At 51.9% G+C, this 14,229-nt stretch overlaps 1 protein-coding gene across 1 annotated transcript; it reads left to right on the top strand.

Annotated features, from left to right (window-relative positions):
* Positions 1 to 1,332: 1,332 nt before the first annotated feature.
* LOC117044503 (beta-galactoside alpha-2,6-sialyltransferase 1-like) lies at positions 1,333 to 7,712 on the top strand. Its single transcript, XM_033145317.1, has 6 exons — positions 1,333 to 1,393; positions 2,457 to 3,190; positions 4,671 to 4,768; positions 5,826 to 5,927; positions 6,914 to 7,088; positions 7,372 to 7,712. The coding sequence occupies exons 1-6, from the start codon at positions 1,377 to 1,379 to the stop codon at positions 7,623 to 7,625; spliced, it is 1,380 nt and encodes a 459-aa protein (XP_033001208.1). The 5' UTR covers positions 1,333 to 1,376; the 3' UTR covers positions 7,626 to 7,712.
* Positions 7,713 to 14,229: the final 6,517 nt, after the last annotated feature.

Here is a 14,229-nt window from a genome sequence, read left to right as displayed (position 1 = left end):
CTGAACCCCCAGAGGACTGTTGGCTTCCCTGCTCCCTTTCACAGGACACTTCCCTTGTCAAGATGGGCAGTAGTTTTCCCAGGCAAATTTTTTTTCTTCTGCAAGCCAGATTGCAATCACAAGCAGGCAGTTGAGTGGATGGTGCAAATTTTGCCATAGAAAACAAAGGTAAAAAAGTAAAGGACCCCTGCAGGGTTGGAACGGAACCCCAGGGTTCATCTAGCCCACTCACTGCAACGCAGGGACTGGAATCCTGGAACTCATGGACATCCAATGAAGCTGAATGTTGGGAGATTCAGGACAGGCTGGGAGGTTCGTCCAACTTTGATGGCTTTAGAAGAGTCCACAAATTTCATTGCGGACCGGTTCAATGGCTGCCAGCTGGATGGCTACGCTCTGCCTTCAGGGTGCAAGGCAAAAATGCTTCTGAGTACGAAGTGCTGCTGCTCTCAGGTCCTTGGGGGCTTCTTCCCTTTTGGAGCGCCTAGTCAGCCGCTGTGAAGAGACTGGAATAGTTGGGCCTGATCCAGACAAACTATAATGACACAGTAGGCAATGGACGCTGTAATAAGAATAGGGTGCCCGTACATAAGTGCACCCTGGAAATGCACGGATCGAAGGGTGCACGGTGCCTGCCCGCACAGGAGGGGGCCCGGCCAGCCATGCAAGCCGTTGTGGTGTAGTGGTTAAGAGTGGTAGACTCATAATCTGGGGAACCGGGTTCCTGTCTATGCTCCTCCACATGCAGCTCAGCCCCACTCACCTCACAGAGTGTTTGTTGTGGGGGAGGAAGGGAAAGGAGAATGTTAGCCGCTTTGAGACTCCTTCGGGTAGTGAAAAGTGGGATATCAAATCCAAACTACTACTCCTACTCCTACTCCTTCTTTCTGCGCTTTCCCCAGCGGTCATTCCTCCTCTGGTCGCTGCTATGGATGCACGACCTGACTTTCTGCAGGCACTGAGGTTGCCTGCAAGGGATTCCCACATGGCAGGGTTGATGTGGGCAGCCCTCACGACACGCTCGCAGATATCTTTGCAATGCAGAGGAGGTCTGCCGACAAGCCTGGTGCTTGAAGACAGCTCCCCATAGAGCCAGTTCCCGGGGATCCTGCCATCTTCCCTTCCGTGAACACGAGCAAGCCGGTGTAGACGGCGCTGAGACAGGAGTGCGAAGATGCTGGGAATGGGGCTTCTAACAGATGCTCTTTGCACCGTGGGGGCAAAGTCCGCCGCCTCAAGGGCAAAAGAGGCCGAGCGCAGCAATCCGGCTTGGAAAGGAGGTAGCGGCGGGCTCTCGGGGGGCCAAGCACGTGGCCTCTGCTGGGGATGCATTGCCCCGCCCACTGCTGCAGCTGGTGCCCAGAGCCAGCGCGGTGATGCGGCGGCGGAGAAGGTGAGCGGCGGGGTCCCCCTCCACTTGGGGCAGCCCAGCCCTCTGGCCCGGGTGGGGGGTTGCGAGGGAGGGGGAGGGAGGCGCCCACCGCCAAGCATCGCGGGCGGTGCAGTCTGATTGTTGTTCCTGCCGCGCGTCTCTAGCCGGGAGGTCCCTAAGCTGGAGACCGGCGGCACCAGGTGCGCAGCGGCGCGCAGAGGACAGGACTTTTTCTCCGGCTCCGGATGCGCTCTGGCCCTCGGGCTCCCGCCTGTTGGCTTTCCTCCGGAGCCTTGGACAGAGGAATGGGTTGCCGGGACTAAAAGCTGGCAGCGGGGCCGCGGGCGTGGGGCTGCCCCACTTTCTTGCCCTTCTCCCCCGAAGCGGCTGCTGCAGAATTTCCCTTTGCAGAAGCCGCGCCGAGTCTGGCCAGACGGCCAAGGCCTTAGCGGGCTCGAGGCTTTGTCCATTTTATAGATGGGAAATAGAAAGGTCAAACCTCGCCCCTGAAAAAGGCCTTCTTCAGAGATGAGGACCCCACCCACCAAGTCTCTGGAGCAGAAGCCATCGAGGAAGGTCTGGTCGATGCCCCTCAGAAAGGAGCTGGAAAACGTTCCAGGACCTCCCCTGCGAGGACAGTTTACAACGTTTAGGGTTCTTTGGGGTGGGGTGGGGGAATGGGATTTAAAATGCAGAGAGGATGTGGAGAGAGGGGGATCTCTTGGTCACCCAGGGAAATGTATTAGCCATACATTCAGACCAAATAAAATCAAATGTTCCTTTTCACAGTGTGTACTTGTGGAATTCATTGCCACAAAAGAATGGCAATGGCAATTCTGGTAACTTTTAAAAACAGTTTGACATGCCTGGAGGATGAAGAGGGCAGTTACATGGGGCCTGCATAGGAAACTGTTTGCTGGGGGGGGGGGGGGGGGTGCCAGTCTGCCTTGAGCTGCTTCAACCAGGCTGCCGTTGTGCCCTGACAAGCACTTTGCTGCTCCAGCCACGTAGCCAACCCTGTGGCCAAAGGACTGAGCCATGGCACCCCCAGGTGTCTCACCTTGCTGTGCCCATCTCTCCACAGGCTTGTGGACCCCTGGTGCTGCCTGCGCCCCCCCTGGCGATGGGGACAGGGCTGTGCCTGGCTGAGCTTTGCTCTGCTCTGCCTGGCCACACTCTCCTTGCTCTGCCTGCAGTCTGGGCTCATGCTGCGCTTGGCCCACCATGGGGCAGGAGGACCCCCGACCTCTGCAGCTGCTGCTATCTCCCGGAGCCTCCAGCCACCCTCCGGAAGCAACCAGACTCTTCAGCGGCTCCTGGGTGCTGGGTCTGCCAACCGGGGCCTTTCCTCTGCCCAGCAGGCTCCGTTGTGGCACTTCTTCCTCTCTGGCCTGTGGAGATTCTGGCATCGCCTTGCAGAGGGGCTGGGCAGGTCCTGGAGGGGCTCCAGGATGACTGTCCAGTTGCAGCCCCTGCCCTGGGCTGCCTGGCAGAAGAAACTCTCTTCGGGGGTGCTGGGCCCCCGCCTTCAGCAAGTCTTCCAGAACTACCAAGCCATGAACAAGTACCGGGTGCCTCCGGAGGCCACCACGCAGCGCGGAGGGAACCCCAATGCAACTGGAACAGAGCTCTTGTGCCAGCTCCAGAGTCGTGTGGCAGTGACCACACTCCTGGGGGACGAGGGGCCCTTTGCAGACCCAGAGTGGAGGGGGCTGCTGCCTCACAGGAGCCTGAGGCAGGAGCTGGCCCCCCTGGGGAAGTGTGCCGTTGTCAGCTCTGCTGGCTCCATGTTGGGCTCTGGACTGGGCAAGGAGATTGGTGAGTGCTCTGGAGGGAGGGAGGGGGGGAGAATCCCGGCGGTGGCTCTGGCACAGCCTCCAGGGGGGTGGGGGGGGGGTGTCTTGCCCTTCAGGAGAGGGCGCCATGCGTCCTGGCACCCGGGAGCATGAAGCAACCTACCTTTCCCATTTGAGGAAGTCACCCAGCTATAGTAATAATAATAATAATAATAATAATAATAATAATAATAATTTGTACCCCGCCCATCTGGCTGGGTCTCCTCAGCCACTCTGGGCGGCTTCCATCAAATATTAAAATACATTTAAAATATCACAGATTAAAAACTTCCCTATACAGGGCTGTCTTCAGGTATTTTCTGAATGTCAGGTAGTTGTTTATTCCCTTGACCTCTGATGGGAGGCCGTTCCACAGGGCAGGCGCCACTACCGAGAAGGCCCTCTGCCTGGTTCCCTGTAGCTTTGCTTCTCGCAGTGAGGGAACCGACAGAAGGCCCTCGGCGCTGGACCTCAGTGTCCGGCCTGAACGATGGGGGTGGAGACACTCCTTCAGGTATACAGGACCAAGGCCGTTTAGGGCTTTAAAGGTCATCACCAACACTTTGAATTGTGCTCGTAAATGTACTGGGAGCCAATGTAGATCTCTCAGGACCGGTGTTATGTGGTCCCGCCGGCCACTCCCAGTCACCAGTCTAGCTGCCACGTTCTGGATTAATTGCAGTTTCCGGGTCACCTTCAAAGGTAGCCCCACATAGAGTGCATTGCAGTAGTCCAAGCGGGAGACTAGCTGGATTTCAGAGCAAAAGAAGAGACTGCAGGATCAGGCCAGTGGCCCATCTAGGCCTGCATCCTGGTGCCTGTTATGGGAAGCTCACAAACAGGATCTGAGAACAGGATCCCCAAGTCTCTCTTCCTGAATCCTGCTGGGATTCAGAGCATGGCTGCTGCCTCTGACTGGGGAGCCAAAGCAGAGCCCTTGTGGCTACTAGCTACTGATAGGGGTTGTTCCCTTCATATCCCACCTAGTATACCTGGATTTCTCATCTCTCTTTCAAGTAGTTTAGCAGCAGGAGGTTCTCGGATCCCCTTGGGTCTGTTCTCTCCAACACCCCTGCAGGTTGTGCCTTTTGTGTAAAATTCCATCTGAGTTCTCACAGAAGGAGCTCATTTCACACCCTAGAAATGTTAGCAGTGCATTTCTGTTGGCAAAGACTCAGGTGGATACTCCTAGCAATACTTTACAGTTACGTAATGATAAAAAGAAGAAGAATACTGAAATAATGGGTAACTATCTGGTCTTTATGGGAGTCTGCTTGAAGTGGGCCCTCTTGTTCCCCTGTTGATGCAGCTACCCTGGGGCACATCTTGAGCAGGGGCCCCCAGCATGGCTGGCTGCCCCCCTCCACAGGAAGGGAGCTGCAGGTCTAAGAAGGGCCCTGGTTGGGTAGGGGTTTGCCTGCTCTCCCTCCCCCTGGCTTTAATTTTCTTCCTCCTCCTCTTAGACTCCCATGATGCTGTTCTTCGTTTCAACGGAGCCCCAACTACTGGCTATGAGCAGGACGTGGGCACCAAAACTACCATCCGCCTCGTGAATTCCCAGGTAGGCAATGAAAGGGGGGTGGCTGGGAGAGAACAGCAGGGTGTGGATATGGGTTTGGGTCAGATAAAGGGAAGAGCCAATTGGGGGCAGCCTAGTGGGACTGTAGTGTGTGGGGTTATGAGCTTTGGACTGCTCTGTAGCCACAACCCCCGCCCTCCAGTTCTAGGGTGTGCTGAAGCCCACTGTTGTAAAGAGGCTTGAGGCACCTTCAAAACTAGGAAATGTTATTAATTATGAGATGAACTTTTGTGAACTCCGGTCCATGTCTTCAGGTGAGAGTTGAATGGCAGTGGGAGGCAAAAATCACAGCCAGTGATCAGCAGAGCTTCCATAAAAAGGCACACCTTCAGCTGCTTACCAGCAGATTGGTGAATAATGCTCTCATCTCGGCAATGAACACCTGCCCTGGGTCAAGGAACCGTTCGCAAGGAACAGTTGTTGACAGCACAGGATGCTGGTGGCACTGGTAAACCAATGAAAGCACACAGTAGGACCAAGAGCTCTTGTCTCAATGTTACCCAAGAGTGATGGCGCTGACGTTATTGCCTTCGCCAGCTCCAGTGTGAGTTTGCGCTCTGGCTCAGGGGCACCTGTGCACTGCCAGGGCTTTGGACGTGGCATCAAGGGGCCTTGCCCACAGAAGTCACCCCCATGCTGCTCCTCTGCAGGTGGAAGGTGTGTGTGTGTGTGTGTGTGTGTGTGTGTGCAATATGAGCAGGTGCAATATGAGCAGCAGAAGGTGCCAAGCAGCTTAGAGTAAAAGGCATAATTTCTCTCAGGGGAGCAACAAGAGGATAGAAGAGGGAAGGATGGCCTCTCTGGAAGTGCAGAGAAAGGTGGGGCTGCCCTCTGCCAGCCAGCCTGCCCTTCCCTGCTAGGCTTCAGTCATCCCTGGGCAGGCATTTTTGGGCTCTGGGCAAGAAACCTACATGTCTAACTAGGCTGCACCTAAGGGCCAGCAACCTTGGGGACTTCTCCTCTGATTCCATCTGAACAACTTTCTGGGATCCTGGAGTCAGGCCAGTTCTGACCCCCCCCCCTGCCTTCTACCCCACAGCTGATGGCTTCTCCTGAGCAGCACTTTCTGGATGACCAACTCTATGCGCAGGGAGCCTTGGTTGCCTGGGACCCAGCCCCTTTCCCAGGGGACCTGCAGGAGGTGAGACCCTCTCTCTGCCTTGTGCTTGGGGCAGGACGAGATCCGTGGGTGCCAGGGGAGGGCAGGGGCATCCTCTGTGAATTACACTCCCAGGATTTCATGGGCTACAGCAAATGTCAGGATTAGAATTCGGGCAAGGGGCTTTGGATGCTGGTTTTGGGCTCTCTGGCGCCTCCTGCTGGCTGTCAGGGGAACTCCCTGCAACTTCCCTCTGGCTTGAAGGGTGAATGCCACAGCTAGGAGGATATCAAGAGCCACATTTGGCTCCTTGAGAAAGAGCAGAGGCGTAGCAAGGGAGGGGTGGAGTAGGCGGGGGGGCCCTGGGCAGCGCCCCTGCTGGGGGTGACACATCGTGGGGCGACCCCACCCTCTGGGCTTTTTTTTTACTTATTTTTTTTCTTTTTTTTTCTTTTTAGGCTATTTTTGACACTGCCGGGGTGGCACCCCCCCTCGCTGGCTGCCCCTGCGGCTCCGCCCCGGCAGCGCTGAAAATGGCCCCCCCTTCCAGCGGCGGAGCTTGGCATGGAGGCAAGGGGCGGGCCAGCGTGTTGGGGTGCCATACCTTCCTCGCTGGCCCGCCCCTTGCCTCTTTGCTGAGCTCCGCTGCTGGCTGGCTTGCGGAGCCGGGGCATGGAGAGGGGCGGGCCAGCAAGGAGGGACACCCCTCCTCTCTGGCCCATCCCTCTCCCTGCCCCGACTTGCGCTCTGCCAAGGGAGCCCGGGTGGCGGATTTGGGAGTCTTTGCAGCCTGCAAAGACTCCCGAATCCGCCGCCCAGCACCCCTTCGTGCAGCGGCTGCTCATGACATCATGATGCACGCATGCACGCACCGCAATGCCCCACCCCCAGGGGTGCCTCTTGGCTTCCCGCCCCCGGCAGCCAAGGGGCTAAGAACGCCCCTGAGAAAAAGACCTTTGCACCAAAGATGGTGGGGTGAGGTGAAGCTCTGCTCTGCTCCGCACTCCCCTTTCTCCCTCTCCCGGCAGTGGTTCGAGGCTCCTGACTACCCCATCTTCAGACCCTTCCGCGCGGTGCGCTCCCAGAGGCCCCAACAGCTCTTCCACCTGCTGCACCCGCGGGTGCAGTGGCAGCTCTGGGGGCTGGTGCAGGAAGGGGCACCTGAGGCAGTACAGCGGAACCCACCCTCCTCAGGACTGCTTGGTAAGGAAGGCACTCCCCTCCCCTGTGTCTCCCAAGGGTGCTCCCCTTTGAGTGGCTAAGAGGCACCCTTCCTATTCCTCCCTTTTTACCCAGAGCTCCTCTGTGCCTGCTTTCCTTCCTCTCACTGGTTGGGGGGTAGGGGTGGCATGAAGAGTGAGGCACTTTGCCCATGCTCAGGGGGACTCATCAAGCACCAACTTTCCAGCCCAGGTGAAAGAGGTTTCTTCCTGGCCCTGAAGGTCCTTCTTTGCAGTGGCCCCACCTCCATCTCTCCCTCTTCCAGGGACAGTGCTGATGTTGTCGCTCTGTGACCTGGTCCATGTCTACGAGTTCCTGCCCTCGCAGCGCCAGTCTCCGCGTTGCCACTACTACCAGGACTTTGTGGACGAGGCCTGCACGCTGGGCGCCTACCACCCGCTGCTCTTTGAGAAGGACCTCGTTCGCCGCATGAACCAGGGCTCATTGGATGACTTGGCCCGGCTGGGGCGGGTGACACTGCCTGGCTTCCGGGCCCTGAATTGCACCCTGGAGGATTAGCAGCCTGGCCAGGGGAGGCGTGTGGTGAGGGGCCTGGGATACCCCTGCTGCTTAGCAGCCTGCTGCCCCTGGGGGTGAGATGGGGAGGAGAGATGGAGACAGGGGGAGAGGTGGGGTCTGAAGGGGGCAGCCAGACCAAGCCAGGGCCCAGGTGGGGGTGGCAGGGTTCCCTTTGCACTCCCCATGGGCATCTCATGGGCCACCGCAATGGGTGGAGTCCAGGTCCCACTTGCAGGGCATAGACCAGGGGTCAGCAAACTTTTTCAGCAGGGGGCTGGTCCACTGTCCCTCAGACCTTGTGGGGGGCCGGACTATATTTTGAAAAAAGAAGAAGAAGAAGAACGAATTCCTATGCCCCAGAAATAACCGAGAAATGCATTTTAAATAAAAGCACACATTCTACTCATGTAAAAACACCAGGCAGGCCCCACAAATAACCCAGAGATGCATTTTAAATAAAAGGACACATTCTACTCATGTAAAAATACGCTGATTCCTGGACCGTCCGCGGGCCGGATTTAGAAGGCGATTGGGCCGCATTTGCCCCCCGGGCCTTAGTTTGGGGACCCCTGGCATAGACCGAGGTGGATCTTCCTTGAAAAATCTGAAACTGAATCCCAGAGGGGGCCTGACTTGGGTTCACATTGCTTTAAAAAATTCACATGTCTCAAAGGGATTAATTCTGGGTGGTCTTTCTTTCGACAATCCCAAAGTTGAAGAGTCAGGTGATGCCAAGGCAGTTAGTTGGCCATTCTGCTGCAGAGCACTCCATCTTTTCTCCAGAAAATGATATAGCTAGGAAACTCTCAGGATGTGAATATGTTGCTTGAAAAACCAGAAAAAAGAATAATAGAATCTTAGAATTAAAAGGGACCACAAGGGGCATCTAGTGCAACCCCCTGCAAGACTGGAATAAAGAGTATTTTATAAAATGTGCTTCATGTATTATGTATTCTCATAGGTGTCTATGATGGAATATTATATTGACTGTGGTCTTTTCTAGGTTTTATTTCATGTTTCAACGATGCTTCATGCATGTATAGAACATTTCTCTCCTTTTCACCCCCCATAGACATATAGAATCATAAATCCATAGAACTGGAAGGAACCTTTCTCTCCTTTTCTGGGGGCACTGTTATACAGTGGTTCCGCTCCTTCCTCCTGGGCCGTGTCCAGAGAGTGGGGGGGGGATGAGACCCCTGGGCTCTCACTTGTGGGGTGCCTCAGGGTTCCGTACTCTTCCCCCATGCTTTTTAATATCTATATGAAGCCGCTGGGAGAGATCATCAGGGGGTTTGGGCTGGGTGTTCATCTGTATGCGGATGATACCCAGCTCTACCTCTCTTTCAAATCAGAACCAGTGAAGGCAGTGAAGGTCCTGTGTGAGTGCCTGGAGGCGGTTGGAGGATGGATGGCTAACAGATTGAGGTTGAATCCTGACAAGACAAGTACTGCTTTTGGGGGACAGGGTGCGAGCGGGTGTGGGGGATTTCCTGGTCCTGAATGGGGTAACTGTGCCCCTGAAGGACCAGATGCGCAGCCTGGGAGTCATTTTGGACTCACAGCTGTCCATGGAGGCGCAGGTTAATTCTGTGTCCAGGGCAGCTGTTTACCAGCTCCATCTGGTACACAGGCTGAGACCCTACCTGCCTGCAGACTGTCTCGCCAGAGTGGTACATGCTCTAGTTATCTCTCACTTGGATTACTGCAATGCGCTCTACGTGGGGCTACCTTTAAAGGTGACCCAGAAACAACAACTAATCCAGAATGCGGCAACTAGACTGGAGACTGGGAGCAGCCACCGAGACCACATAACACCGATCTTGAAAAACCTACGTTGGCTCCCAGTACATTTCCGAGCACAATTCAAAGATGTCAAAGAGAAAAACTACTACCAGACTTTTAGAAGACATCTGAAGGCAGCCCTGTTTAGGGAAGCTTTCAATGTTTAATATATTATTGCATTTTAATATTCTGTTGGAAGTTGCCCAGAGTCGCCGGGGAAACCCAGCCTGATGGGCAGGGCATAAATAAATAAATAAATTTATTATTATTATTATTATTATTATTATTATTATTATTATTATTATTATTATTATTACCCTGCTCTAACTCTAACCCTCACCCCAACCCTAAACCCAAGCCCCCTAACCTACATTGGCTCCCAGTATGTTTCCGAGCACAATTCAAAGTGTTGGTGTTGACCTTTAAAGCCCTAAATGGCTTCAGCCCAGTATACCTGAAGGAGCATCTCCACCCCCACTGTTCTGCCCGGAACTGAGGTCCAGCGCCGAGGGCCTTCTGACGGTTCCCTCACTGCGAGAACCAAGTTACAGGGAACCAGGCAGAGGGCCTTCTCGGTGGTGGCGCCCGCCCTGTGGAACGCCCTCCCATCAGATGTCAAAAAGATAAACAACTACCTGACATTTAGAAGACATCTGAAGGCAGCCCTGTTTAGGGAAGTTTTTGATATGTGACATTTTAATGTATCTTTAATCTTTGTTGGAAGCCGCTCAGAGTGGCTGGGGAAACCCAACCAGATGGACGGGGTTCAAATAAATTGTTGTTGTTGTTGTTGTTGTTGTTGTTATCATCACCCTCCATAGACATATAGAATAATGAATTCATAGAACTGGAAGGAACCTGAGGGTCATCTAGTTCAACCCCCTCCAAGGAAGGAATCTTTCACCCAATGTGGGGCTCAATAATTATAAGGCATCAGACATTTTTATTCACCCCAGTGACTTGGACAGGTGAGAAAATCCAGAACAGCCATTTTAATCCATATCTGAGATTTAAAAAACAAACAAACTGGTGATCTGTTATAGAATGACTCTCTTGAAGGTGGTCACAGGGATGACCCAGAACTCATTGCTGATTGTGAAGGCCTCCCCGCCCCCCCATAACAGTTCAAGCTTCAGGGTCCCATAATTGTAGATCTGTCACTGTCCTGCAGAATGGTTGCAGGTATGCAACAGACAAGCTTGGTAACAGCTTCTGGAAGCGAGGTTTTTGAAAAAAACAAACTGCCCCCCAGGAGGAAAAAAGACACCAAATTCACATGGAGCACAAGTAAGCAGGAAGCCACCTCACATTACCTCTCTGTCAATCCCCTTCTGACTGTTCCCTGAGAAGCTGAAATCGTTTTTTTTTTAAACAAAAATTTATTGGTTTTTCCACACAAAAAACAAATACAACAAAAAAGAAAATAGCAAATAATAACAAACATTCAAATAAAAACAAATACTACAAATAACATAACAAAAGAAAACTAATACATACCTCACACACAGGAACACACCAACTATTAATTATACTCTTATTTCAAATCTTCTATAAGGGGGACTTCCCCCGTCCTCTCTCCTGCATTCAGTTCTAATTTACTTTAGTAACTTTATAACTACTTTAACTATGCATTCACCAATATTCTTAGTCTTCATCTCAGCATCTTATATCATATAACTTCTAATTATCAAAAATAACATCATATTTCAAATCTTCACTTCTTATATCCTTTCTTTCTCTTAATTCGATAACACTGTTGCTCTTATTATTTCTAATTTCTACCTTATACAATAATAACCCCACACATTATCATAAAAAACCTAGATATTTCTTCTCTTTTCCAAATTAATTTTACTCTCTGACGTTGGGGTACCGTGGTAAGCCTTCCCAATTAAACTCATAACTCCTTTTACCCTACCCCCTTCTTACCATTTCCCCTCTTCCCATCACAATCACCCACCAGCCTTCTCTCCATCCTTTTCCTAAACCAAAATCCAAAGTGTCCTCTTTTTCTTGATATCCAAAGTCCAATGCATTGTCCCAGAATGTCTTTACTAGATTCTTCAAAGAAAATTGTTCATTGTCACCAGGCATCTCCACACCACTCTGCAGATCAAATTGTAATTCCCAGGATTGTTGTTCCAGCTTTTCTGGGCTCCCACCCCAGAAAGCCGTTATAAGATCTCGATAACCAGTCCCGGACCTCTCACATCCGCCAGACTTTTCTTCTTTTCGTACTTGCGTCTTCTTTACTTCAGATGAAATCCCTGGAGAATATCCCTCACTAATTGCTTCTTTAAAATCCTTAGCCAGATTCTTAAGAGCCATTCCAATCTCAAAAAATCTCTCAATAACATTCTGTTCCAACAGGTCTAATTGTTGAAGAATTTTTCTTTGTTCTAAACCCATTGCTGGATCTGAAGACACTGTGGGAACGATACCAAAAAGGTCAGAAGTAGGCAGGAAATAACAAAGTTCAGTACTTTTCCATCTTCACGTCTCAAATTACAGCCGCCATTTCCCCCTGATCAGAGTGCAAAACTTTTTCGTGTTATATTCCACAGTCTCTTAGAAGAAATAGTTCAAAGTTCTCAATCAGCCCCTAACAGGGGTTTCTTAGAAAATCAAAAGCATCAACGTAAAACTTTGTAACAGCCAAAAGTAGCAACAGCCAGATCCATTGTTACTTTATTTTTTACCACAGGGGAGAGAAACGGACTTCCTCTTTGACGTTTCTCTCCGCAATCCAATTAGTCAATTTTAGGTGCCAATTGAATCCGTACTTACGGGTTACGGAGTCCTTCTTTCAGTCCAAATGAGCAAGAATGGGGCGCGCAAATGCCAGCGGCTAGCTGCCGCTTGATTCCCCCGGTTGGGGACCACCTCCACAGCCCCGCGTCGGAGCCCATTCACTCGAGCCTCCCTTTTACAAGGGAAGCCCGAGAATGGGACGGCGCAAATGGGGCCCGCCGGAGTGCCCAGACCGCAGGACGCTCTTCCCGCGGCTTACCGGAGCCCGCAGCGCGGTTGTGGGACTCCTAGCCCCTGGGGGAATCGGAGCTGCCTCGGAACCGAGGCAGCTCCCAACCGCTGGCAATGGTGCCCTTGCCGGAAGTCCCTGAAATCGTTTTTCATATAGACTTCTGTGCTGTTTCATGGCACTTTTTGGCTGACCCGTGGCTACTAGCCACAATGGCTGCATTCTGCTTCCACAGCTGCAGGTGGGACTCCTCTGAATACCAGAGCACTGAATACGGCACAAGCAGGACCTGAGTGCAACAACAACTCTCCACACTTGCAATCTGCAGCAACCTCTGAGACCGGAGATAATGTGGAGCCATCATTGCTAGGAGCCCCTGGTTGCCTCGTCCTTTGTAAAGCCACAGAAGTTGGTGGCCGTCACGACCTCTTGTGCTGTGTGAAGAAATGCCTCTGTCCACCCTGAATCTTCCAGCATTCAGCTTCACTCAATTACTATGCACTCTAGTATTGTGAACCAGGAAGGAAACTTCTCTCTGTTGAAGGAGTTGGGTATGTTTAGCCAGGGAAAGAGGAAACAGAGAGGAGATAGGGTAAAAAAAAGGTAAAGGTAAAGGACCCCTGGACAGTTAAGTCCAGTCAAATTCGACTATGGGGTGTGGCACTCATCTCTATTTTGAGACCAAGGGAGCTAGCCTTTGTCCACAGACAGCTTTCCGGGTCATGTGGCCAGCAGGACTAAACCACTTCTGGCACAATGGGATACCGTGATGGAAAACAGAGCACATGGAAACACGGTTTAGCATAATAGAATCATGGAATCATAGAGTTGGAAGAGACCACAAGGGCCATCCAGTCCAACCCCCTGCCAAGCAGGAAACACCATCAAAGCATTCCTGACAGATGGCTGTCAAGCCTCTGCTTAAAGACCTCCAAAGAAGGAGACTCCACCACACTCCTTGGCAGCAAATTCCACTGCCGAACACCTCTCACTGTCAGGAAGTTGTTCCTAATGTTTAGGTGGAATCTTCTTTCTTGTAGTTTGAATCCATTGCCCCGTGTCCGGTTCTCTGGAGCAGCAGAAAACAACCTTTCACCCTCCTCTAGATGACATCCTTTTATATATTTGAACATGGCTATCATATCACCCCTTAACCTTCATTTCTCCAGGCTAAACATAACCAGCTCCCTAAGCCGTTCCTCATAAGGCATTGTTTCCAGGCCTTTGACCATTTTGGTTGCCCTCTTCTGGACATGTTCCAGCTTGTCAGTATCCTTCTTGAACTTTGGTGCCCAGAACTGGACACAGTATTCCAGGTGAGGTCTGACCAGAGCAGAATATAGTGGTACTATTACCTCCCTTGATCTAGACACTATACTCCTATTGATGCAGCCCAGAATTGCATTGGATTTTTTAGCTGCTGCATCACACTGTTGACTCATGTCAAGTTTGTGGTCTACCAAGACTCCTAGATCATTTTCACGTGTACTGCTCTCAAGCCAGGTGTCACCCATCCTGAAATCACCTCTGCCAGTTCTTTTAATACTCTTGGATGTAGTTCATCTGGCCCTGGAGACTTGAATACATCTAAATTAGCCAAGTATTCCTGTACTACCTCCTTACTTATTCTGGGCTGTGTTTCCCCTGCTGAATCATCTGCTCCATATTCTTCAGGTCGGGCATTGTTTTCTTTCTTGGAGAAGACTGAGGCAAAGAAGGCATTGAGGAGTTCTGCCCTTTCTCTGTCCCCTGTTCGCATTTCACCAATTTCTCCTCTAAGTGACCCCACTGTTTCCTTGTTCTTCCTTTTGCTACGGACATACCCATAAAAGCCCTTTT

Source organism: Lacerta agilis, chromosome 3, assembly GCF_009819535.1.
Source record: "Lacerta agilis isolate rLacAgi1 chromosome 3, rLacAgi1.pri, whole genome shotgun sequence".
In the NCBI taxonomy this organism is placed as follows: Eukaryota; Metazoa; Chordata; class Lepidosauria; order Squamata; family Lacertidae; genus Lacerta; species Lacerta agilis.
The sequence above is the reverse complement of the archived record's forward strand: the minus strand, read 5'-3'. Positions and strand labels throughout refer to the sequence as shown.